Source organism: Macrobrachium nipponense, chromosome 11 (genome assembly GCF_015104395.2).
Source record: "Macrobrachium nipponense isolate FS-2020 chromosome 11, ASM1510439v2, whole genome shotgun sequence".
NCBI classification, from domain to species: domain Eukaryota; kingdom Metazoa; phylum Arthropoda; class Malacostraca; order Decapoda; family Palaemonidae; genus Macrobrachium; species Macrobrachium nipponense.
Window position 1 is genome coordinate 38,445,960 of NC_061087.1, and position 27,111 is coordinate 38,473,070.

The window sequence follows — 27,111 nt, forward strand, 5'->3', positions numbered from 1 at the left end:
CTATGTAGGAAGTCCTTTAATGTTTGCACAGGGCACAGCGATGGGTCGTGTGGGAGCGGAATAATTTTCTATGGAGCCCACCTATCTAGAGGTTTGCTCGGTGCCAGGACCTAGGCACGGAGCGGAAGACTGGTGAGAGCCGCTCAGGTGACTCCCGCCAGACCAGCGATCGCTCTTGTGGCGATTCGTTGGTACCCAGAGTTGACGCGATGGTCCCAGACCGGCCGCGAGCTGAGGCAAGGAAGAGGTCCCCTCGGTCGCCGGGACCAGCTGAGGCTGGTCCAGCGGCACGACGCGCCATGAGGACAGGCCCCGCTCCCACTGCGACAGTGGAGTCTGCCTGTCCCCTGACTGCCGCTCCCACCGGGACCGGACGGGTAGGGGGACCAGCATCAGCTCTTCTGACGCTCGGGACCGGAGCCACTGTTCTCGGTCCAGCCGCGCGACCAGGCCTGCAGCTCGATCGCCACCGTGGGTTGGCGATCGCCTGCAGCCCCCCAAGGACACCGGTCCTGCCAGTGGGCGAGGGGGGAGCGTCGGGTCTTCCTCTCCAATCCCTTCAACTTCCTCGGGTTACACCGGGAAGAGCGAGGCGAACCGGAGTGATCGTGGGGAGTGCGCTCCTCACGGTCTCACCACGATGCCCTACGAACCTGGCACAGTCTTAGGACCGACCAGATCATACACGCAAATGACCGGAGGAGACCGTGAGGGGTCTATTGCGGTTCCTCCTTCTGAAGGAGGATCTCGGGAGGTGTTCTTGCTGGAGGGACTTGAGGGTCCGTCTCTGCAGGACGCAGTCGCTCCCGAGATCCAGAGGCCGTTTTCTGAGGTTATTGCGCTGATTCGTCAGCACAACGACCTTGGGAAAGGATCGCATCTCCTGCCTGCTGAGCCTACGTCCAGGCTCGAGTAAGAAGGAACCCAGGATGACGGTGGGTCTGCTGTGATCTGCTCTGGCTGACTCGGTGCTGGGCCAGGTGGACGCTCTCATCTCTGGACAGGAGGGTTCGCGACGGTCTGGCAGGTCTTCCAAGCTACTTCCCCTGCCTCTACTGCGACAGAGGAGATTCTACGTGCCATCAGAGGACCCTCTGCTGCCCAAACATGTTAACCCGGAGCTAGCTAGGCTAACTTCGGGGGGGTGTCTGCAGCAGCTCCTGTCGGAGAACCTATGGTTCTCACAGCAAGAGGCACTTGCCTTGGAATCGACCGCCATGGCGGCATTCCAAGCAGTCTCCTGGCTAGACCTGTGGTCCCTCACAGTGTCTAAGGTGGCGGCCTCCTCGGGAAACATCACTCCTGAAGAGGACCCAGCTTTCGGGAGACTGCGCCAGTCTGGAGGTAGAGCCATCTCCTTCCTAGCCCACCAGACGGCAAACCTGTGGGCCAACCTGGTTCTTCGGCGTAGGGACGCAGTCCTCACCTGAGTGACCAGGGCGGCTGGGCGCAAGGCGGCTCTGGGTCTTCGCAATTGACCGGTGCAGAGTTCCTCCTCTCTCTTCCCAGGAGAGATAGTGGATGCTGCGGTGGAACAACAGCGCACTGACGACAGTGACCGTCTATTCCACTAGGCAGTCTTGAAGGCGGCTGGGCAGCCTCTAGCTACTGCGGCTAAGCCCAAGAGTTTGGCTAGCGCTTCCTCTGCGGCCAAGACGATCGCATCGTCGAAGCCCAGAAGAAAGACTCTGCCTTCGACTTCTTCAAGGAGCGACTGTCACCAGCCCTCCTCCCAGCCCTACTTCTCATGAGGGGGAGCTGGGAAGAAGAAGTCGAAGAGAGGTGGGAAAAGCTAGGGACGGCGTTCCCCCTCACCTGCTGCTGGAAGGCGGGTTGCCTGGCGAGCCTTGGGCAACATGGCAGCGCTACGGAACAGAGACCTGGATGGTAGACTTCCTTCGGGAGGGGTATCTACTACCCTTTGAGTCTCGCCCACCCCTCACCTCCAACCCGGTCCACCTTCAGACTTACGTTTCCAGTTCATCCAAGGACGTAGCACTTCGGCAGGACGTCCAAGCCATGCTGAGCAAAGGAGCTGTGGAGATCGTCAGGGATTGGTCACCGGGCTTCTACAGCTGTCTTTTCTTGGTGGAGAAGTCTTCGGGGGGCTGGCGCCCGGTGATAGATCTCTCTCCCCTGAACCGATTCGTTCGCCAGTCTCGGTTCATGATGGAGACGGCACGCTCCGTGCTCGACTCCATCAGGGAGGACGACTTCATGCTTTCGATGGACTTGAAGGATGCATATTTCCAGATCCTCCAGGAAGTACCTCCCCTTCATCCTCGACGGGACGGTGTACCAATTCAGGACACTTTGCTTTGGTCTCTCAACCGCCCGACAGGTGTTCACGCGATTGTTCACTCTGGTGTCTCCTTGGGCCCACTCATTAGGGATATGTCTTCTGAGGTATCTCGACGACTGGTTAGTCATGGCGAGCTCCCGCTCGCAGTTGCTACGGAACAGGGATTGGCTCCTCGAGTTCTGCTGCCATTTGGGGATCGTGGTAAACTTCGAGAAGTCAGATCTCGAGCCCAAGCAGAGGATGAAGTAGCTGGGTATGCTGATGGATACGGTAGCAGGGCGAGTCTTCCCCGCAGACTTGTGGATCAGCAGATTCAGGGAGGCAGCCGACCAGTTCCTGTCTCGGCAGGAACAGCCAGCTCAGCAGTGGCAGGTCGTGATTGGCCACCTGTCGTCACTCGAGAAGTTAGTCCCTCGCAGGCGTCTTCACCTGCGGTCTCTCCAGTGGAGGCTAAATGAGAGTTGGTCACAGGCAAGAGACCCACCGTACTTCCCCGTGTCCCTCATGGAGGAGGTGAGGCAGGACCTAGCCTGGTGGCTGGACGACAAGAACCTCGTGAGGAGTGCCTCTCCGCACTCCCCCCGGAGATGTTGCTGTTTTCAGACGCGTCAACCGAGGGATGGGGCGGGAGGAGTTTCTGACTGCAGGCGTGTGGGATCATCACGACAAGCACCTTCACATCAACCTACTGGAGCTCAAGGCAGCGTTTCTCACTCTCCAAGAGTTCCAGGACCGTCTGATGGGACACTCGGTGGTGTTGATGTGTGACAACACCACAGTAGTGGCATACGTCAACAAACAGAGGGGCCTAGTATCCCTCCCGTTGCACCAGTTGACGTTGCAGGTGCACGAGTGGGCCGTGGCTCACTCGGTAGAGCTGTCAGCCCACTACATTCCAGGCAAGAGGAATGTAGTAGCAGACAAGCTCAGCCGTCAGGATCAGGTGATAAAGACCGAATGGTCCATACACCCAGACGTGGCGGAAAGGCTCTTCAACCTGTGGGGGCGTCCAGTTGTAGATCTGTTCGCCACCCGGCACAACAGGAAACTTCAGGTTTTCTACTCGGCTGTGCCGGACCCATGGGCAGCTGCAGAGGACGCTCTTCAACACCCGTGGGACAACCTCTTCGTCTACGCCTTTACCCCATTCTGTCTGATTCGCAAGGTGATCAGCAGAGCGCTGGTCACCCCGAATCTCCAAATGATCCTGGTGGCTCCTAAATGGCCTCATGCCATTTGGTATCCGGACCTGCTGGCTCTGCTCGCGGAAGCACCGAGAGAGATCCCCCCTTGGCACAACCTCCTGTGCCAGCCACACGTAGAACAGTACCACCAGTCAGTCCAGTCCCTTCGTCGTGCGAGCGAGTGGGTTTTCTCGCCGAGCAGCAACAAAGATGGCTGGGTACATCAGACAGTCCTCTGCAGCTGTGTACCAGGGCAAGTGGGCCGTCTTCAGCAGGTAGCGGATTTCCTCGTTTTTCTTCACTGAGAGAAGCTCCTCTGCGTCCCCACAGTCAAAGAATACAGGGCTGCCTTGGCCCTAGTCATGAAGCTGAGGGGAGAGGATATCTCGAACTCTTTTGAGATCTCCCTTCTGATGAGGAGCTTTGAGAGGTCTTGCCCACCCAGGGAACTCAGGCCCCCGGGGTGGGATGTGACTCTTGTCCTTAGGAGTCTGACTCGAAGTCCCTTCGAGCCACTCCGAGAGTCGTTTGACAGGGATCTGACCCTCAAGACCCTCTTCTTGCTGGCTCTGGCATTGGCAAAGAGAGTAGGGGAACTTCATGGTCTATCCTTCAACGTCAAGCATTCCAGGGGATGGGGTTCTGTGACGCTAGATTTCGTCCCGAACTTCGTAGCGAAGACTCAGAATCCTTCGGTCCCTGACGACAGGTTCGTGTCATTCACAATCCCCTCCCTAAAGGACTTCACCAACAACGATGCAGATGAGATGCTGCTTTGTCCTTTGAGGGCACTATGGCGCTATCTGAAGAGAACTCCGCACCTCAGGCCTGAGTGTCGACGCCTCTTCGTTAGCACCGGGGTGACCAAGAAAGAAGTATCCAAGAACACTTTCTTTCTGGCTGTGTGAGGTGATCAGGAGGGCGTACGAAGCTGATGGTAGTTATGACATCTGTACCCTTCGTACGAGAGCCCATGAAGTCAGAGGTATTGGTCCTTCCCTTGCGTTCCGCAAGAACTTCTTTGTGGCGCAGGTTTCTGAAGGCGGGGGTCTGGGCCAACCAGACCACCTTCACCTCCTTCTACCTTCGGGATATTGCCACAGGTCCTTGGACACTTTTTTCTTGGGACCCGTGGTGGCTGCTCAACAGGTTGTGTAGCTTACCCAGCACCTGAGCGGACAGAACAGCATCGCATCCTTGTGTGACTGCATGATTGGATGAGTGAATGAGAGTGTGACGGGCTTCTCTTCCTTATATTTTTCTCCCCCTCTACCTGTGGGCAGAGGGACGCGGTTGTCACCATGCTGGAGCAGGAGGCCGATGCAGGTAAGCTACCCGACCGAGCTCCATCCTATCCCTTTCATTAGGGATAGGAGCATTTATCCACCACTCCCCCCAACAAGGAGGGGGGAGTGGAAGCTAACAAGAGACAAACCCATGACTTCATATTGGCTCTTGCAATTGAAACAAGTTCTTGCTTGCTAGTTTTAAGAGGTACGCTGGCCTCCGTCTTTTAACTTAGGTCTAGAGGTCTGACCATTGATCCTGCGGTACATATCCCGATCATTGGGCAAAGGCTAGGATCCCTCCCTCTGCTCTTATGACCAGGGAGGGAACCAAGGTTGGATGAACACCAGTCTGTTCATTGACTCAGATTCCACCCACCAAGAAGTGAGTCTTCCTATTGTTAAAGGACTGATGGTTTGTATTACGTATCGGAACAAACAACAATTTGTCGAAAATTGTCTTTTTCCTGACTATACAATCCTGAGGTCTCTTACACATAGTCCCACCTCATGCCACCCCTCACTCTGTTTTTCTCCTGGGCCTAAAGCAAAGTGATTCTTCACCTCCCAGCCGCGTGGTGCGCTGACTGTTGGACAAGCAGTTAACTACCGAACTCCCTTGTTCGAAGCTTACGACCGGTTCCAGCTGCCGCAAGTTACATTCCTATTGTTAAAGGACCTCAGGTTTGTATAGTTAGGAAAAATACAATTTTTGACAAATTGTTATATTTTAACTTTATCATTTTATAAGTTTATTAAAAAGCATTTCAGGACTTTGCCAAGTAGTAGGCTATGTCGGAAACTAGTTCCGTGTATAATATGTGACTGAAAATGATTGCTATTAGTTGAAATAAAGAGAATAACGCGTTTAACGATGTGGTCGCTGGAATGGAACCCCATCGTTAAACGAGGCGCACCTGTAGTCAATTTTTGGGATTTTAAAAGAAAAATTATTTGAGTAGCAGCAGCACACCCAAATGACTCAGGTCAGCCATTAGCATGCCAAACCACCAACCTCATGATTAAACGCTCTCAAAATAGAAATTCACATGATACACGAGATACATGATAAAATGATTTTTTTATAGGGGAAAATTTGGGGGTCGCACAATACGGTCGACCCCCCGTATTCGTGTTCTCCGAATTCGCGGACTTACACATTCGCGGATTTCTCTCTGGAACATTTCCCCGCATTATTCGCGGAAAATTTGCCTATTTGTGGTAATTTTCTATGAGAAATATCCACAAATTCCTGGTTTTTTGTATAAATTTCATCGTAAAATTCACTTTTTATAATAAAACTATTAAAAAAACCAGGTATAAAAATATTTAGTGGGTTTTTCTGGAGTTTTAGCTAACAAAATAGGAGGTTTTAAGCATTTTTATAGGGGTTCCAACTATTCACGGTTTCTAACTATTCACCGGGGGTGTCTGTTATGCATCCCCCATAAATACGGGGGAGAGCACTGTACACAGAATAGCACATGACATGAGTACATACAGTGCTTATTTTTTTTTCTAGTGACATCTTAATTCTGTACATCAAAGTAGGATTCCAAATGTTATATGTTTCCCCTCTTTCAGTTTAACCTGACAGATATCTAAAGGTAAATAATTTGTATCTTACCAGCTTGTTTTGTTATTTGTCTAAAAATATTCTTCCTAATTTTTCAACAGGTAACAGCTGCAAATTCAATGTATACTAGCAGTGAAAGCGAGTCTGTTGAATACACTAGGAAGTCGGTTAATTCACTGGTGCGTTGGAGAGTAGTAAGTGCTAATAGCTCAGCTGCAAGTTTAGAATGGGACCCTATTGATGATGTTGAGGGCTATGTGGTCAGTCACTCGCGTCCAGAAAACGGATACCTGTTGGGTGAAGTTTTAACCAATACTACTGAGACGCACATAACTGGTAAGTTGAGTGTGGTAAATTGAAAAAAATAAATAAATCTATCAAGATTCTTGACATTTTTCAGAAGGAAAGGAACTTGGAATTGTAAAAATTACATGAGTATTTTTCATGATAAATACTGAATTAGATACTTTAGAATGCTCACAAAAACATGAATGATGATGATGAATATTGAGGAGGGTAAAGTTATGATGAGGACATCTTGCACACTACCTGTCTTTCAATCTTATGGTTTTTCTAAATAGTATACAAAATGTGTATTAATTTTGTACGTACATGCAGTCATTTTTTCATATTTTTTTTCTAGTAAGAGCTTCAAACTTTTGTTGTAGATTGCTGTCTTCTCAGATTTGTTATTTGGCATCACACTTACTGTAAGGAGCAGAGTACAAATGTTGAACAAAAGGCTCGTGACAGATGAGAGAAAAGGGAAAGCAAGCAAGTGGCTTAACCCACAACAGTGCTACACCTCATAGGCTAATTACTGTGCATTGCACATGAGCCATCCACTCACATTTGGAATGTTGCTAGTTTGAGCCATGTTACTAGTGTTCAGTAAGAACGTAATAAAAACTGGTGCATTTTATGGTTCCCGTTTTACAGATGAAATGTGCAGTAGAAAAATGCAGGGGCAAGCACCTTTTATTTGATTTACAATTCACTATAAAATTGAGAACTTTATATTCTTTATGTTATGTGTTAAAAATTATTGGAGTTGAATGCAGTATATTAGTGAATTTCATTCTTTACAGTTGTTAAAAATTTTTGGAGTTGAATGCAGTATATTAGTGAATTTCATTCTTCACAGTTACCAACTTGGCACCATCTTTGAAGTACATGTTCAAGGTTAGGGCAGCAAAGAATGACATGCTAGGTCCAGCAAATCCTACTCCTATTATTACATCTGGTGACCCATTAACACCAGTTAAGGGACTGCATTATGAAGTAATGAAAGATATTGCAACAACTGTGAAGTTGACGTGGGATGAACCTGCATATAACTCTATGAAGGTGAGATTTTTTAACCTTATTAATAGCTTGTATTTTGTAAGATTATAGAATATGGATAAGAAGTTATTTAATAATATCAGCTTTTCCTAATGCGAGATGATGATGGTGAAAGAATGTGAAGCAAAAGCATGTGCTTAAGTCTTCGTTAGAGGTATTCAACGTAAGTTATATGAATGTTTACTTTATGAATCATAATGATTAATCTTTTTTCAATGCCCTCTTTTCCAAGTTCACTCCACCAGGGGAACTGAGTAACAGGCTTTGTAAATAGATGTAATGTAAATGTTTTAGTATTTCTATAATGAAATATTAGTAGCATCACAGGGAAAATATAATTTAGGAGTGGAAAAATTTATAGATCCCAGCAGTTGGAATTAGAATCTTTTCTTGTGTTGCCCGTGAATGGTATTATGTGATGGTTATTGCTCTGCATTGCATTAAATCAGAAAAATAATTGGTTTTCCCATATATTCTCTATGCTTTAAATAACTTTTGCCTTGCTTATATAATTATTCCTCAAGTCATAAGTCCAAGCAACCCTTATGAGCTCATAATGTAATGAACCTAATACTATTGATTTTGGTGTTGATCATTGCTGCTAACCTGGCAGCTCCATGGAAATCCTTTCATTATTTTTAGTTCAGCAAAAGCAGTAGGCAGTGGTAATTTACAGTTAAATATGACAAATTTTCCAAGGCAATTTGTATTTTTCATAGCTACAAACCCGAGGTCTTAATAATAGGATAATTTCTAGTGCCCAGCTGGATCCGGTTAAATCGCAGATGAAAGCAAGGAATCTTGTGATATCTGGCAACTCGTGCGTATATCAGGTGAAGAGTGGTCAAGGACCACGCAGCCATGCCACAACATCAGTCTTTCCCAACTCAGGATGTCTTTGCAAGACAAAGGGGTGACTAGAGGTGGGCAGTACAATGTTAAGACCTCAGGTTTGTAGCTATGAAAAATACAAATTGTCTTAGAAAATTTGTCATTTGTTCATACGCGAACAAACCTTCGGTCTTAACAATAGGATAGACTTATACTTGGAGGGAGGTACAGACATCCTAAACCGACTTGGGGCCTACCCACCAGTCCAGCTCCAGAAGTAATAACTTCCAGAGAGGGACTGAGCGACGTATAATGATATATGGGAGAATCATTGCATAGGGAACTAAAGAGAAACTTTGACTCTCCCATAACAAACCAACACGCCAGGGTTTATTACCACTCCCTACTCCCCCTTGCCAAGGAGCAGAGTATATGCTACCGGATAGAGGGTTGGTTATTTGCAAACCAAGTGACCAAACTATCAGTATGACTACCTTACTCACCAGTATCAGACCAGTCCAGCAAATGACGTGTCTATTCCTCAACCTGCCCGAAGGAAGAAGGAAAGGTACAATAGAAAAAGAGAGACCAGCCAACTCACTCATTCTCTCATCCACACAAACATCTTAGGTAAGATACAAATGTGCCCTGTCAAGGGCAATGATGAGTTACACAATCTGTTGGGTAGCCACCACAGGACCCAGAGAAAATGTTTCCATAGATCTGTGGGCAACATCCTTAAGATAGAAAGAGGTGAACGTGGACTGGCGTAACCAAGTACCAGCGCTCAGCACTCTATGTACAGCCAAATTCTTTTTGAAAGCCAAAGAGGGGCCAATACCCCTAACATCATGTGCTCTACCCTGCACAGACGAGGCAGCAGAATCATCAAGAGTCAAGTATGCCTTACTGATGGCTTCTCGTATCCAAAAAGAGAGAGTATTTTTCGACACCTCTTTCTTTGTACGACTCATGGTAACAAAAAGTTTGCGGCAGCCTGGTCTAAGGTGTTGTGTCCTTTTAAGATAGGAACACAGAGCCCTGGCAGGACAACAAAAGCTCTTGAGCATCACTGCCCACAAAGTCATTCAATGGTGGAATGGAAAAGGAGGTGAACTTATCATCGTACACAGAGGGATTCTGGGTCTTGGCCATGAATTCCAGGACAAATTTGAAGGACACTGACCCTCAACCCCCTGGTGTGCTTCACATCATAGCTCAGACTATGCAGCTCCCCCCTTCTCTTTGAAGATGCCAAGGCCAGGGGGAAAACCGTCTTGAATGTCAAGTTCCTGTTAAATGAGCGATGCAAAGGCTCATATGGACCCTTAGTGAAACATCTCGGAACCAAGGAAACATCCCATGTTGGAGGCTTGAGCTACCTAGGAGAACTCGATTGCTCAAATCCCTTGAATAGCAATTAAAGTTCCCAAGATGGGGAGATGTCGATACCTCTAAGGCGTAACACTAAACTCAGGGTCGCCCTGTAGCCTCTAATGGCAGAAGCGGACAAACATTTTTCATCTCTGAGGAAGGTTAAAAAGTTTGCTATGTTCTAAATAGACGTTCCTTGTGGAGAAAAACCCCTTTTACGACACCAATCACCGTAAATCGCCCATTTGCCTTGGTAAACTGTAGAGGTCGACCTTCTGAGACTGCTGGACATATGCCAGGTGTTCTCTAAGAAAAGCCTCTCGCTTGGAGGAGATACTTGATAGCCTCCAACCGTGAAGAGACAGGGATTCTACTGACTGGTGGAACCTTTCTGCATGGGGCTGACACAGGAGATGCCACCAAGGGGAATTTCCCTCGCAACCTCCGACAGCTACGACAGCAGATCTGGAAACCATTCCGCCTGCAGCCACAGAGGGGCTACCAAAGTCATCCTGAGACCCTGCAAACTCATCAACCTGTTCAGGACTTGATGGATCAAACAAACGGAGGGAAGGCATAAACCTCCAAGTTGTCCCAGGGATGTTGGAACGTTTCCTCTTCTAACGCTAAAGGATCTGAAACCACTGAACAGAATATCTCCAGTTTCCTGTTGAACTGAGTCGCAAAAAGGTCCAGCATGGGTCTCCCCCAAACCTGGAAGAGCTTGTCTGCTACTACCTGATGAAGGGACCACTCTGTGCCTAGGATCTAATCCCGACGATTAAGTTTGTCTGCGACCACATTCCGTTTGCCTGGGATATACCTGGCTGAGAGCTCTACCGAATTGCTGACCGCCCACTGGTGAACCTCTACAGTCAAGGCGTGAAGTTGACGTAAAACCAGGCCTCCCTGCTTGTTCACATAAGCGACCATCTTGGTGTTGTCCGCATGAGAACGACAGAATGACCCTCTACTTTCTCCCGAAACTCCTTCAGACCCAGAAAGGCTGCCTTCAACTCCAAGACATTGATATGCTGCTGTTTGTCCTCCATACTCCAAATGCTTGAGGCAATGAGGCCGCCTAAATGAGCAACCCAACCTGCGAGGGAGGCGTCTGAAAACAGAAGGAAGTCTGGAGGGAGAGAACACAGAGGAACACCCTTCAAAAGATTTCAGTCCAACCACCAACAAAGGTCTTCTCTCACTTCCAGAGACAGAGGAACCTTCAACAGGGACCAGCTTCTCCAGGGAAGACAAAACTCCCAGAAGAACCTGCCACTGATGAGCTGACTGATGTGGTTCCGACAGGAAGTCGTGCGCCACCTCTTGCAACTTCTACAAACCTTGATCCGACGGGAAAACTCTTGCAACTGCTGTATTGATGACCATGCCCAGGTAGAGAATCCTTTGACTGGGTACGAGGTTTGACTTTTCCTGGTTGACCACGATGCCCAGTTCCAGACAAATCCAAAGCAGACAATCTGTCCTGCAGCAGCTTCTCCCTGGAACCTGCCAGGACCAATGAATCGTCAAGGTACCTCAGCAAACGGATCCCCTGAGCATGGGCCCAACTTGAAATGAGAGAGAAGACCCTTGTGAACACTGGAGGGGCTGTGATCAGCCCGAAGCACGTGACGTTGAACTTGAAGACCTCGTCTCCGAAAGAGAAGTGAAGGAACTTCCTGGATGTCGGATGAATAGGGATCTGGAAGTATGCGTCCCTCAAGTCTATCGACAGCATGAAGTCGTCTTCCTGATGAAGTGATTCAAGGTGAATAAGTCGATCACAGGTCTCCAACCTCCCGACGCCTTGGACACCAAGATGATGTGACTGAAAAACCCCAGAGATGGATGCACCACTTCCTCTATTGCATGGATTTTTGGCTCAGCTAACGCGAAACCAAAGGAATTTAGTTCGGATCCCACAATAAGCTGTAGGTCCCATTACTAGGTAACCAATTGGTTCCTAGTCACATAAAAATATCTAATCCTTCGGGCCAGCCCTAGGAGAGCTGTTAATCAGCTCAGCGGTCTGGTAAAACTAAAATATACTTAACTTTTCCTCTATTGCATCCTTGTCCAGCATCTACTGCACTTCCTCCCAGAGAGCCAAGAACTTCAGAGAATCTGGAGGATACGCTCTCCTGAGCAGCGGCTTGTTGGAGAGGGGGGGAGAGAAGTCGAATGGCAGTAGATACCCCATCCGATGGACATCTACTACCCACTTCTCCACCCCATAACTCTGCCACTTGGCCCAATGGCCCACTAGGCACCCCCCCACCTGTGGCACAGGAGAGGAAGAGGCGCCTAACCCACTGACGATCCCCTTTATCTCTGCCCCTGGGGCCCCTTCTCGGCTTAAAGGAACGGGAGCGAAAGGGACGTTGGTCCTTTGACCTAGGCTGGGATGAATGGGGAGGCCATGCCGAAACCGAACTCCTTGATGGCCTACCAGGCGACAACCTTCGTGACTCCTGCTGGGCAGGGGGAGAAGGAGGAGCCAGACATCTCCGAGGACGAGACTCTGACTTAGACACAGCCTGGTACACTAATCTGTCCTTGGTGTCAGCCTGGCGCCAGTCCATTGCATCCTCCAGCTCGGTCCAGGGGAACAGAAATTGTTATTCCAAAAGATCTCCATTCCTCAGTGCCAGCAAGGACTCATGGTCAACTGATCTTAACATCCTGGATAAAGCCACATCTCTTCTAATCAGGAGAAGGTTAGCCCATAAATGAACACTGAGGTGAGCAAGATACAAAAACGCCTTGCCTCCGGACTGCAACAAAACTGGCAAGGGAGGTAGTACTCACCAACCCCTCTGGGGACCTGTCAGAAGCTATCTTGGCAATGACAGCCAACCAGAAGTCCAGCCAAGAAACTGTTTGCAACATGGAGGCTGCTGTAGACTCCAATCCTGAGGCATCTTGTGGAGACAAGGACGGAGCCACCGACCTCACCTGCTCCAAAGTCAATCCCGGCCTCAGATGAATGACGTCCTGGTTAAGATGATGCAACATCAAATGTGCAGAGTTCGTAGCATCCCAATCTTACAGTTTCTCCTTAATTGTCAATTCGTAACTTATTTTTTTAATATGCTGGTGGCAGCCTTTGTTCCTCCTAAACCCTCAAATATGTCTTTCTTTTGGTGTTTTAACATTCTGCTCTTTATGTGTTAACTCAGTAATAGGAGATTCTGCTTAGCATTTTTCTTCTTGACCACACCAGCATATAAAGAACTTGATGTGTCAGCATTGAATACCTCTCCAATCTTACTGATGACTCATCCTTCAATTTATATTTGCAAGAATGAGATTTCTTTCTCACTCAAATTTATGCCTTAAATATCTTTTCAGTGATTCCAACTCACTTTTCAAGCTAAGATTTTTTTCCTTTTAGTATGTTCTTACCAGTACACAGCTCACAGATCCAACACTTTTTCACTTTTCAGTCAGTTAAGACTGTGCACCCAAGTATCATAATGATAGTAGGGGACCACCAACAACCACAAAAGTACTGAGCTTGAACGCAAGTAGTGGTAGTAAAAAACATAAATTTTGTTGTGGCCATTATATCTTATAATATTTGCCATGTCTATTATTTTCTATTGTTATTTTCTAATACTGGGTTTGGCTGAAATAATAAGAATATTAAGCAGCCTAGAGTCTCATGGTTTATTTTTTGTCCATAGATTTTTTTACTAATATACTGGTGTCACACTAAAAGATGCATTTGTCAAATTATAGTGATGATGTTTTTGCCATTGTTGGTGTTTTTGTTAATTTATTACCAAGTTTCCTGCTATAGTAAAGAGCATGAGCCTTTGGTTGGGTAATGATAGAGCCACATTTATTCTTTATTCCAGATATTGTCAGATATTTCTGTACTTTTTTATATTCTAGGTGGATATATTTAATTTTGCAATAAATCATATTTGAGTTAATGTAAAGTACATTACTGTACATGTATTTTAAACATTCTATTTTAACTAGTTTTATGTTATAACAAGGGGCTTGTTGTTCTTTTTATTTTTGTATGCAAGTGTAAGTACAGTACACCTGCATTAATTTTGTTATGTATGTATGTATGTGAGTTAAAGATATCTTTGAGGATATATCCAACAATATTGTTTTCTAACTACTTGTAGGTTCATTGGGAATATCGCATTGTTTGGGGCAAGAGTGTCGGTGAACTGAAGCATAATCTGAATGATAACTCTGGAAATGTAGGTGCAACTACAAATACCTCGTATGTTATAAGAGGACTTGAAGCTTGTGAAATCTACATAATTGGTGTAATGGTTGGAGGACCTATTGGCATTGGTCCTGTGGAAACTGTACAGGTATGTTAATTGTGAAAATTGGACATCTGCATTCTCTCTCTATTTCAATTTTGTGTATCCTAAACAGTTCTTCATTTGTGCCTCATGATATTTCTATTCTAAATCGCTCAATTTACTATGAAGAAATAGTTATGATTGTTTTTTATTAAAGTTTATTTCACTTCATTTGTATGACAGTGAAATATTTAGACTGTAGATGATTTATACACAGCTAACTAGAAAACAGATTTTAGATGTGAATACCTTCATTTTGGTAGCAAAGAGTTACTGTAACATGTAGGCATCATAAAACACACCGGCTAATATAGAAAAATCTCATCATATCTGTTATGTAAATAACTAACTTCGTTACTTCTTCCTCTTCAAAAACTTTCTTAGTCTTAAACTTTTAGTGACAATATCAATAAGCTAGAATAGTCCTATTGTTGGTACAGTTATGGAGTGTAAATGAACTTGAGGTCTGAAGGCTATTTATCCTCTAAAAAAAAGAAGTTGCAACTGTATAATGTGGTGTGTAGATTGGCATAGAAATATATTTTGTTTTCAAATTCATCAAATATAGATGGCTTGATTTTTGCATTTATGTTTGAGCACTTACCACTTTTGACTGTCCAGGTAGATCTAACTGACGTTTCAAGATACAAAGCCATATTTTAGGTACTTTTGAGACTGAAATTAGAGATGGAAAAATTTCACACACAATTTTTGGCTGAGCAGCTGTCTTGATGTTTAGAGCTGTAGGCTCAGAGCTTACACAATGGATCTCACGTCATTGCTGATATTGTTTCCTTTGTCTCGGGTAGTAGGGGTCCAGAGGTAAAGTGTTTAGGTCCTTCTGTGAAGCCACTGTAATTTTAAAGTTGAATCTCTCCAATATAACTGTCCCATGTTGGTTTAAAATTTTATTGAGGTTGAATGTCAGAATTAAGTCATGAGTTCAGGTCTCTTGCAGGTCAGATAGAAATTTTGAAATTAAATTTACCTTGAAAGTTAATTGTGGTTTTAGGTCAGTTATGTGCAGACTTTATTACATATTGGTGTCAAACTTATAGTTTGGAAGATCATAATTGGTTGGCAAAATAAAGGAAAAATTGTTTTTCCATTTAATTTCAGGTATCAACCGGGTCAGATTCCCTAGCACCTCCAAAGAACTTGCGTGCTATAAGACCAAATCCTTCAGGCACCACAATGAAGATAATTTGGGAACGTGCTTGTGCATATAAAAAGAAGGAGGCCATTCAGTATGAGGCAAGTATATTGGGGGTCTCTAAAGTAAAAATCATATCTGGTTTTGAAATATATAGTTTAAGCAGGAAAGGTTATTTTCTTGACTTGAATTAGCTTTTTATGTTATAATAACATTAACATAATATCTTATAATAATTAACAATGTCAAGAGAAAGATCTAGTATTTTCTAAAAGATTTACTTTTTTGTGGATATAGTGAGTGTATTACACCATAAATTCATAAAAGCAAATAAGTTGTCAAGTAAGACCATTATGTTTAACCCCACAGGCTTTTGCAGGAGGTTTATGATTTATGATTTGCAATACTTTCCATGACTGACAACCATCTTTCTTTTCAGCATTGGTACTTGAAGGATTTATGTTTTCAGAAGACTGTCTTTGCATTTCAAAACATGCATTTTACAAGTATATTAAAAAAGATTTTTTTTCCAACAGCTACTCATTACAGATGATGTTAAGAACAAGAGTTCTTATTTCCAATTGCCTAGCAAAGAAGGTGTTCCACAGAGTCATGAAGTTGAAGTCCACTATGGTGGCCAATACTCTGTTTCAGTCCGCCATGCTTTACCAGATGCCAGATACAGTCAACCTGTTGTGTGTAGTGGCCCGCCAATTCCACCACCATATGAACTGACATTTAACCCAAGTGATGAATCCTTCTTCTGGAGAGCTAATCCTGCAATGCCCAGTAATTTAATAGCCAAAAAGTAAGTGGTAAAGAACTTACATCTTGGAGTTTTTTGCATAATTTAACTCATTACAGGTTATTGTCTAGTCCGGATTAACTGCTTTTGGTCTAGTATAGCTGGCTAGTTTATCACCTAGCCTAGGCTATTGCCTAATCAATCCAGATTATTTAATTCCCTTTTAAGTGTATGCACATGATAACCTACATTATTAAGACAATGCCTAAGTATACAGGCTATATAAAAAGGAAAAATTTATGTAGCCTTTTATCTAATCCTAAGGTCTTTGGTGTAAACTTAGGCTACTTCCTAGGCCCATAGCCTAAAAGGATATGTCCTTAAATCTTACCTTAATTCAGATTACTGCCTAATCCAGGTTATTTTTGTTCACCCTTAAGGAGATATAATCCTAGGTTATAGTTAAAAAAAGTGCAAATTTAACGATTGATGTGTCAATATATAAATGTTCATGCTTGTATGTTTAAAATGTGTATGAAAATTTATTATGTATAGGGCATTTTTATTTCTGATACAAAGGCAGCTTTTGAAACTGCCCTCTACGTTATCAGAGGATGTTTTTTCATGTTTGTTCTTGTCCGCTGCTCTTCCGAAAATATAGAGTTCAAAAGTGCAAATTTAGTAAGTGATGTGTCAATTTTCTAAATGTTTGTGCGTTTATGTTTAAAATGTGTATGAAAATGTATTACGTATAGGGTATTTTTTATTTGTGCCCTCTGAGTATATCAGAGGATATTTTTTCTTGTTCATTCTTGTCCGCCGCTGTTCCAAAAAATGCATTACAAAGACTTCACGTGGTTATATTTTATTAATTTAGGAGCTAATTATAACTCATTTTGTTAATGAAACTTCAGCTTTTTGTTATAAGTTTTCATGCTTTTATATTTAAAATGTGTATGAAAAATGTATTACAGGGTATTTTTAAAATTTTTTTTTGTACATAAATATGATACAGTGGCAGTACGCATGTCCGTTTGAAGGCTTCGTAACAGCCCTTCACATGATGAAGACAATAGGTTGTTCAGTTGTGCCCTAACAATAATATTTTAATTTATATCATTGAATCACGTTTTCATAACAAATTATATTGACAGTTGCATAAATTGATTTTAAAAGACAAAAGTGGCATATATGTTCCATTTTGCAACACTGCAATTTGCTTAGTTTTACAAAATATAACTGTGCAACTCGGTCAATTTTTTGCTTTGTTACGCGAGCAAAAAATTTAGGTACGACAGTACGACCTCGAGATGCCGCTGCTACATAGACGGCATAGTGACAAAAATTAAGATAAGCACAAAAGAAAAAGTAAATATGCATCTTTCTCATTAATCTTTTAAAAAGTTATACATTACTTCACTGTATTCAATAATATTGTACGTATTCTCATATTATTGTATTATAAAATACTATGGTAAATCTAAGCCAGTATTCCACGGAGCGGCCAATGTTATGGTTTGGGAATCAGGCTGATGGCGAATATGAGTTTGTTTCGCCATATTTCACGCAATTCTGAGCAAATTTTCTTGCTTTTAGTTAGCATAAACGAATATCTAGATACTTGACTTATATGAAACAAGGTTATTTTTCCTTATATTACAACATGTTTTTAGGAGGAAATATTACTTGAATATGTCTTGTTGTGATTGTGAACTAATTTTCTTTTTTCGTTAACAGATTACGTTGGCGGCATGTTTATTGAGTAAAACAATACGGGATTCCGTTCGCATTTTTCCTTCTTATCATCGTAATACGAATTTTACGTTATTTATCTTTTATCGGCGTGAAACCAACAGTACAATGTGGTCTTTCAAGCGCAGTAGTTTTGATCAAAATGATTTTATCTCAATTTTATCTATGGTTGTGTTTAATGGCATACGTTTACTGGAGTTTTATCCTTGTTGCCGATGCACGATAATGGTCATTAGCAGCTTGAACAGTTTTCTCAGCTTTAGCTATAACTATATAGGTTTAAATTTAACAGTATATTTCCTTATTGATCTTTGATCTATAGCGAATAAAGTTATTACATTAAGATATCTGTCTTATTCTACATAACGTCATTTATAACTACGGTAATAATGTACTATAGTACGATGATTGACATACAAGCCAAACGTATATTGTTATCCAATTCAGTTGTACTTAGAAAAAAAAGTTGTTTCTCGTTTGGTTGTTCATGGCTGTACACGATTACACGAGTATAACGTTAAAACCATACTTAAATCATTCTCTTTTGCCGTTTTTGAACTTATGTAACTAGAAGATGGGATAAAGTTAGGCTATTGTTATGTGGTCTCGCATAAAATCGGATTATCGTAAGACGAATTATCGTAACTTGAACATTACAGTTATCTGTACACTGTATAAAACCTTATTATATCTTTACATACTCTACACACCCAAAGGATTAAAGCTAGACTTTTTTTCACTTTACAGTATTTATAATACTATAATGTACATACTGTACATTGCTACTGTACAGTAAATTCTACAGTACTATACTGCATAGATTTAATTTTACTTATTGGGCCATTGCGGGATTACAGCGCCGTTTGACTGGTCTAGGGGGCTGTTACCTGGTCTAGAATTCCGTAAGAAGGTGTGCGGTGGGCGTAGGCTTTAAAATCGCTTAGCATCGAAAATTGCTTAGCGTCGGCAGCCAGGAACGGAACCCCTGCCGCTAACCAGGGGCCGCCTGTACTGGCGAAAAACAACTGTTTGTGGCTTTTCACACACACTAAGGTCATCGTTCCATATTATTAACTAATAGAATTTTCAACAAACTTAAAATTGTACACTTAGCTTTCAACTTATATGTTTCCATGAACTTTGGTACTGAAATCATTGGGCAAAGCGTGAAACTCTCGGAACTAATGATCCTAAATCGCTAGCGCCGACATGTACTGGCGAAAAATGACATTTTGTGGCTTTTCACACACACTAAGGTCATTGTTCCATATTATTAACTAACAGAATTTTTAACAGACTTAAAATTGTACACTTAGCTTTCAACTTATATGTCTCCATGAACCTCGGTAATGAAATTAATTAGTGAAGAAGGAAATTTTCAGAGCTAGCCTAACTATCATAAATCGTAAGAAGCGCTGATGTGTGCTGGCGAAATAAGCCAATTATGGCTTTTTACACACAATAAATAATTGCTCCACAGTCTAAACTGAAAATTTTTTGACTAGAACTTAGAACTGCACTTGCTGAATCAATTAGCAAAGAATGGACTTCTTTGAGCTCTGGTTTCTTAACTGACCAGAAAAGGAATGGCGTCTTGGTCAGATTTTGGTTGCATGTAAACAATATTACGGTGTGTATGAGCATAACTATTTCTTCATATTGTAGTTTTGAACATAGTTGGTAAATTGTAGTTTTGAACATAGTTGGTAAACTGAGTATTAGTGTTTGCTGAGGATAATAAAAAGTGCCCTCTTATCCCTAGTTCATGTATACTTTATCACGTATTACAATGTTTATCATTACGACAACAATACCCGGCCACAAGACAAGATAAGAGAATTCTTTGACATTAGTCTGGTTACCATGGAACTCTGGATAGACCATGGAAAGGGAAATCCTTGAGGATGAGACAGCGACTACACTATAAGAAAATTTTCGTAGAATAAATATACATGTTTTTATAAATATACATAGTCTCCTTTTGTACCATTCAAGAAGTAAAAACTACTGAAGTTTTAGAGTATTTATAAATTAAGATAACTATATGAAACTAGTACTATTGAATTATGAGGAATTATATTTCATGAATGAATTATTTACAGGTATTGTTGAAGGTGTGTGAAAATCTTTTGAGATGAGAGCAATTTGTGTTATTTTTAAAAATCTAAACATAGCCAACACATTTCATGTATTTCATATGAGGTGAACAATATAAGAAAAATTTGGTGAATTTGGTTTGAGTTATGTTCAGTTTAAGCCTTTTATGTAGAAATAAAGCCAGTAATTTCTAGGCTTTTTACCCAATGCGCTGTGTATTTTCATCATTGTTTGCTTGATTTTGGCCTTAAGAAGTTGAACTTTGTATAAATTTACAAATTTCGATTTTCAAATTTCTTGATACAGGCACTAAAGGGCAAGCAGTTACTTTGCTATCATGATCCAGTGGTTCAAGGAATAACTTCTGTTAAATGTTGTAAAGCCTCCCAGGTTTAGCGCCTTGAATTGTTGGTATATACTTTTCCAAATAATTGCATTTGAGTTATTACCTCTTGCCATCCATCTTATGAGTAGTGGATAGCAACATTACTAGATTATTGCACAGACTGGATTATCATAAACAGCTATTCTGGCAGACATATGGTTAATGAGACTGCAACAAACCTTAAGTGTATATGTATGTTTTTTTTTTAATGTATAGTACCCTACTCCCAGTTCAGTGAATCTTCACTGCTTACAGCTTCCATGTAAAGTACTGTTTGTAGCTAATTCATAAATGAGGACTCAGAATGTATGTATTTGGTGAGACTACATACCTTATGTTTGACAGATCCAGGTTGTCTTGGGAACATTTCTTGACCCCTCTGTGGATGAAGTTATGTTCTACAAACTAAATTTCTTTTTTCTTAACATTGCTTTGTGTAATGTTAGATATTAACATTTTTTTCTCTTATTTTCCAGTAACACTTTTGAACTGTTCATCTCAAAGAATAGCAACATGAGTGAAGCCAAGTCGTATTCTTCAGTTGCACCACCTCTTATTATCAAAGACCTCTCTCCAGGGGTTATCTATTATGCTGCTGTTGCTCTCAAAGATGCTGATGGCTACTTATCCTCAAAGTCAAGTATTTTAAGAATTGAGAAACCTATAGGTAATTGAAGTTTTTTTTTTTGTGAATATTTTTAATATTTTAGTTTTCTTGATACTTTAGTTGTGTATTTTAAGACTAGTATAGTCTTGCATCTAGATGATAAACTAATTTTTTACAGATTTTATAAGTGCAAATGTCATATGTTATGTTCAGTTATAAAATGAATGAATTAAGAAAAAATACCCAAAAATGATGGCCATTTTACAAGCACATTATTTTTCCCACAGGAAGTGAAATAGTTCTGTCTCAAAACAGTGTTGTTGGTGTTGCTGTATCTGTGTTTTTGGTTGTTGTCGCCTTGGTTGTAATTGTTGCAATAATGGCAGTGCGTCATAGGCGGCTAGCGCGGTCATTCCTTACATTTGCCAATACCCATTATGATCGATCACAAGGCACAACTCTCATCACTACTGACCATAACCTAGGTAATGTAAATCTAAAATTTTACAGTTCAGTGTTTCAATGTTTTGTATGATTTAAGTGTAACATTAAGGTGAAAATAATCAGGATTGCAGAGCTTGTTGTCTTTAGCTGCTTACTGCTACATACTACAATTAACAAAAGAATGGGAGCATTGATATTTTTGTTTCAACAATAACTTATTTTCAGATGAAGATGATGACTCTCCTATGATAAGAGGGTTTTCAGATGATGAACCAATGGTAATCGCTTGATGCTTGCCTGCTGTGACATTTTCATCAACTGCTGGCAATCCTCATCTTTTGGGTCCAGAGTTGATATAAAACGAAAGATGTTTAATGGCGCAATTAATGTCATAGAATATTGCCATAGAGCAAAATGAGGAGATTCTTGTCAGGTCTGTAATGCTAAGTACAGTATAGTGATAGTGTTACACAATAAGTTTTGAGTGATTTACTGATGTAAATTTAATTATTATAAATGCCTCTCTGTACATTTGAAGTTATAGATTGCTGTGATAGTATATTAATCTTTTTTCCTATAAGTGGTATGGGTGACTTACATAATATCCAGCTTCCCTTCCTTTTAGAGATTGGGGTAAGTAAAGGGTTAGCAACTGAATTGAAATGTTGGATATTATACCTAGTGCATTTTAATGAAAAATATGATTTGTATATATTGAGGGATATAATGATCTAATATTAGGCGAGTGCAAAGAGTAGATTGTAAGCATAATGATATGCAGTATATATTTTTTGATGTCAGTGTTGAACTTTTTGTTTATTTTATGATGTTATAAGTTGTGTTTATAATTAACCGTTGGAGATGTGCAAATCTTTTTGTACTTTGATATTTGTTTATAAATGGATAATTTGCATACCTTTTTTTAAAAATATATACTTGTCAAAAGATCTCAAATCCATTACATTGTAAGCAAGGGAACTTCCAGGATTTTGGTGTAGTATAGGTTTAATTTAAATTAAAGTCATAGCTATTCTACTTGAAAGTGTCATGTTATTAATTTCCAAGGAAATCAAGACTTTGCATTCTTTTTCAAAATTTTGATGGATATACTTTACAAAAGCTTAGTTGGTTTTTTCACATTTATTGGTCTTAATCTCACCATTCTTGTTTGAAAGTGGTAGATGTTCAGTTCTGCTAATTAGTTCTTCAGCAGCAATTGATCTGCAGCAATTAGTTGACCAAAGATACTGTTTTTTGTGTCAATTTGAAGTAGCTTTGTTGTTGAAGGCTTTTGGGAAGATAAATAGAAGTCAATGATCCTTGAAAGTTACTCTTCACAGCACTGAAATATTTGGAGCAAGTTCACTTCAAAACAATATCAGTATGGCTTTTCTTGGTTCAAGGCAATTTAATAGTGTTGCGCTGTATATCACCAATTTATAGGTATATACGGTGGTCCCCCCGTATTCGCGGGGGATGCATACCAGACCCCCCCGTGAATAGTTAGAACCCGCGAATGTTTGGAACCCTTATAAAAACACTAAAAACAGCCTATTTTGTTAGTAACTAACAAAAACCACAAAAAATTTTCATACTTGGTTTTTTAATAGTTTTATCACAAAAAGTGCATTTATGATGAAATTGATATAAAAAAAAAAAAAAAAAATTAAAAAAAAAAAAAAAAAAAAAAAAAAAAAAAACAGGAATTTTGTGGATATTTCTCATAGAAAAATTCCGTGAATGTGTGCATTTTCCACGAATAATGCGGGGAAACGTTCCCGAGAGAAATCTGCGGATGTGTGAGTCCGCGAATCCGGAGAACACGAATATGGGGGGGCCCACTGTATGTCCAGAATATAAAAATAAAAATGAAACTTGAAATTCATTAAAATGCCATTTCTCCAAATTGGATTTTCATGCCTGCTTCTTACTGTCTTTTAAGGTGCCATCTAGTTTTGGAAGGAAAATTTTTATTTGCAATATAGCTGTAATGTTATATAACTAGTAATAAGAGGCTTTGTTTGTTAAAAATTTAGCCCAGAAATCACATTCTTTGAAACAAGACATTTTTTCTCCCCAGTAAAAAAATTAATAATGTAATCCTAATTGATACTGTACAAGGCCCTTTCGCAAACCTTCAAACAGTTTCTTTTATCATTTGTGAAATTAAAGTTTCACCGCTGTGAATGTTTTGAAGCATTACCCATGTTTTTCATATTATACCAAGTAGAAATTGAGATTGAGAGACATGGAAGTAAAAAAATTACAAAGTTTGTGTTGCATAGGACTTCAAAAATATTGATCAGAGTGTCTCATGTATTATAAAACTAGTGGAATATGCAGTTATTGTATTTTATTGGTGTCAGACTATATTAACAGTTTTGAATAATTTGTTTTCATATGATCATTGAATTTGAAATTATGGACTTTATTGATTTTTATCAATTATTTTGAAATTACATTTATGTAGCTTATTGGTTTTTGAGAAAAGTGATTCTCTTATTAGAACAAAAGGGATATATGGGTTTATATTTGCAAAAATATGTTTTTATAAAGTGTACCTTATGATTAGCAGTTTTGTTGGTCTTTGTTGAGTATTATAAATTAATTCATTACCATTACCATGGAAAATTACCATTTAAGTGGATATTGTTTATACCATTCAGCATTTTAACAATTATTTATAGGTTGTTTCAGGTTGCCATATAGTATACCCTTTTTATGTTACCAGTCTTGATGATCAATTAGTATTTTTATTATTTCATGTTTCACTAAGTAATTAAGGAGTAATGAATAGTTTGTCTTAATCCTTTGTCATAAATTATGACAATCAGCTTTTATTGTGTAATTAGTTGCAGATGGTTGTATTGAAAGCTAGGCTTACTGGATTTTGTAATGAATTTTAACTGTATTTTAGTATTCTTATTTTATTTACATTAAACTGGATATGTAAACATCAGGCATCATGTTAGAATTTGTTAATTATTTATTTGAAAATTAAGGGTTTACTATGTAGAATTTGTTGATTATTTATTTGAAAATTAAGGGTTTACAATGTAGAGTACAATGTGAGGTCAGATTTCAATTTTTAATACGATTTAAAGCAATGCACAGGCTAATTTTGTATGATTAATATTAAACAATTACATGTGCAAGTCAAACTTCAGAGTTGTATTGTTTCACAGATGTTTTGCTAATTAAAAATTAACTAAGGCATGAAGTAAACTGACAGCTGTGGGGTATGTACTGATATTGCAGAACTTAAGTAACAATATGATGCCTAATCATTCTCAGTTTGGGTGGTTGCATTATGAATCTAGTTTCCTTGGCCAGCCTTATGAGATCCCGGTGTTTAATCTTGGTGTGGTTAACTGCATAAGAATAATAATGATCTTTTCACTTCCAATTCTTATGTGTCAAAGTACTGTCTTTTCTTGCTTAGCAGGCATAGGGTTTCAAAGTAATCATGCTTTAGAATTTTACAAATTCATTTGCTGAATTGCATTTTGTACCATATGGTAGTGTTAAAAAAAAACCTGTTGACTAAAATATAGGATTGCTTACTTTACCCATGATGTATTTACTAACTAGACCACCAAGTCCCATTTTAAACTTAGAGGGCTTTCTCAGGTGATTTTTAAAATGAGTTGAAGATTGTGGCAACGTCAAGTTAAGGAGGACAGCCAGGTGGGGTAAGATTAAAGGGAAAAAATGAAACTATCAGAAAACAGTGCAGCACTGGTCAAATGACTCTTCGAAGAACCCCTAGTATTTTAATATAAAATAGGGGCCATGTGAGGTAGAAAAATGGTACCCTTCCCTAAAAGGGTTACAGAAATGAAAAGAAAATTTTACACGAAGTATATTGCCCAGTTTAGATAAAAAGCATACAAACATCTAAATTTTATTTTGAAGTGGTTTAATCAATTTGAAGTGTTTTTCTTTGTTTAAAAGTTACATTATAAGTACATAAATTGTGTTGATAGATGAATTTGGCCCCTTTAACAATTTCAGTTATCTCTTCATCTTTTATTAATGGTGCCTTTTTCTGCTGATGTTGATTACTAGAACAGCAGGTTAATATCAGAATAGGAGTTTTGTTAAAATGAACTCCTGTTGTAGAGTGATTACAATGTAGTATTGTATTTTATCAAATTAATAATCATTATATTTTTATGCCTGGATGAATTATTTCAGGTTTGATGTAGTATGTAAGGCATTGTCCGTATGGTGAGATTGTATGTATTTTGAACACTTGTCAGACTAGTTTTTATTGTTTGTTCATGAAAATGAAAAGTGAGAAGTCATAAGAATATCCAGGAATGATGTTATTTTGTATGTGCAATTACACTTTCAAGTATATACAAGTAATGGTAATAAAAAAAAAAATTACAAATAATTATTATAATAGTGGAAAGTGAAGGAAATACTTGTAATGGTAATGGAGTGAGATGTGGTTTATAGTTAACATCAATCTCTATATGATCATCATGTATGTTTGGAATATAGATTAAATCAATCATAGGGTTTTCTTATTCAATACAGTGGCAATTGTTCATATACGGAACAAAACTTGGTCTTAACGTAGGGGTAAATTCTCTGGCATTAGTTGGAGTCATGTTAAAAATAACACGAGGAATTCATAGCAACAGGTGTCAGCCAATAAGGGAGTAGAAGGAAGCTCCATGACCGGCTTTACCCCCACTACGCATCATCATGCTGGTTTCTCTTTAACCCTCTTGTGCACAGGCTGAAAATCTAAGGGTGTAAGGTACACGACTTTTCCCCCTGGCCGAAAAGAACATGCGCATGGAAAAGTTTTTTGGTAAAATTCGGTACATCCGAACTATAACTGGTATAAGCTTCTGGTTAGTGTTATTATGTCGGCAAATGATTGAATTATTTCCTAAAGCAATCAGAACATCTTTATGAGGCTTAGAAATAATAAAAATGATGTGATGAACATGAAATTTTAAAGAAAAATCTCATATCCTGGGTTGGAAAGACTGGTGTGTCACGAGGTTCCAAGCCTGGTCAGCGACCAACATCCACCTCATATACGCATCAGTTGCCAGATGCTGCACATTCCAGGCTTTACAAACTTTGATTGCTTTTAACCGGTTTCCAACTAGTGCTAGAATTATCCCATATAAGTGGTTCATCACTCAACCATGTACTATTTGACCCATCACATGTCAATGCACATGATTCATCACACATCCAAGTGGGTCTATTAATGGTCTCCAATCGCCCATTGCTTTGCGAACCAAAAAGATGCCATTGTAGAAAGCTGGAGAAGGGTCTTGCACTAAGATTAGCAACGCCCAACTCCAGACATCTGAGTATCCCCTCCTGAAAAGACTGAACGAGAGAAAGCTGCCTCTTACCTCACAAGGGGAAAGCCGCCCCCGCCAGAACAGGGGCTACATCATTACATACGAGATCTCCCGAATCCCACTTCCCACCCCCCCATCAAATTTTCATAAGACAAAATCAAAGAAGAATGCAAGGGAGAATAATCTTCATGAGAAGAACAAGCAACAATGAAAGCAGGAGTTTCATGTGAAAATATTAGAAATTATGTAGTGGGTAAAGAGTTGGAGATTAGGTTAGGAAGAGGCTGGAGGGGAGGGGAAAGAGACGAATGTAATTATATATCAGTTTAGTCAGTATTACTTTATTTTTATTTTCTGTATT

The 27,111-nt window shown here is 40.5% G+C and overlaps 1 protein-coding gene across 1 annotated transcript in view; it reads left to right on the top strand.

The window, feature by feature from the left end:
- LOC135205406 (sortilin-related receptor-like) overlaps window positions 1-25,934 on the top strand; it is a 292,014-nt gene extending 266,080 nt beyond the window's left edge. Inside the window, 8 exon segments of the mRNA XM_064235930.1 lie at window positions 6,450-6,684; window positions 7,493-7,695; window positions 14,043-14,237; window positions 15,351-15,485; window positions 15,921-16,192; window positions 20,840-21,030; window positions 21,258-21,455; window positions 21,640-25,934. Coding sequence (XP_064092000.1) covers window positions 6,450-6,684; window positions 7,493-7,695; window positions 14,043-14,237; window positions 15,351-15,485; window positions 15,921-16,192; window positions 20,840-21,030; window positions 21,258-21,455; window positions 21,640-21,704 — 1,494 coding nt within the window. The 3' untranslated portion in view covers window positions 21,705-25,934.
- The last annotated feature ends 1,177 nt before the right edge of the window (window positions 25,935-27,111 follow it).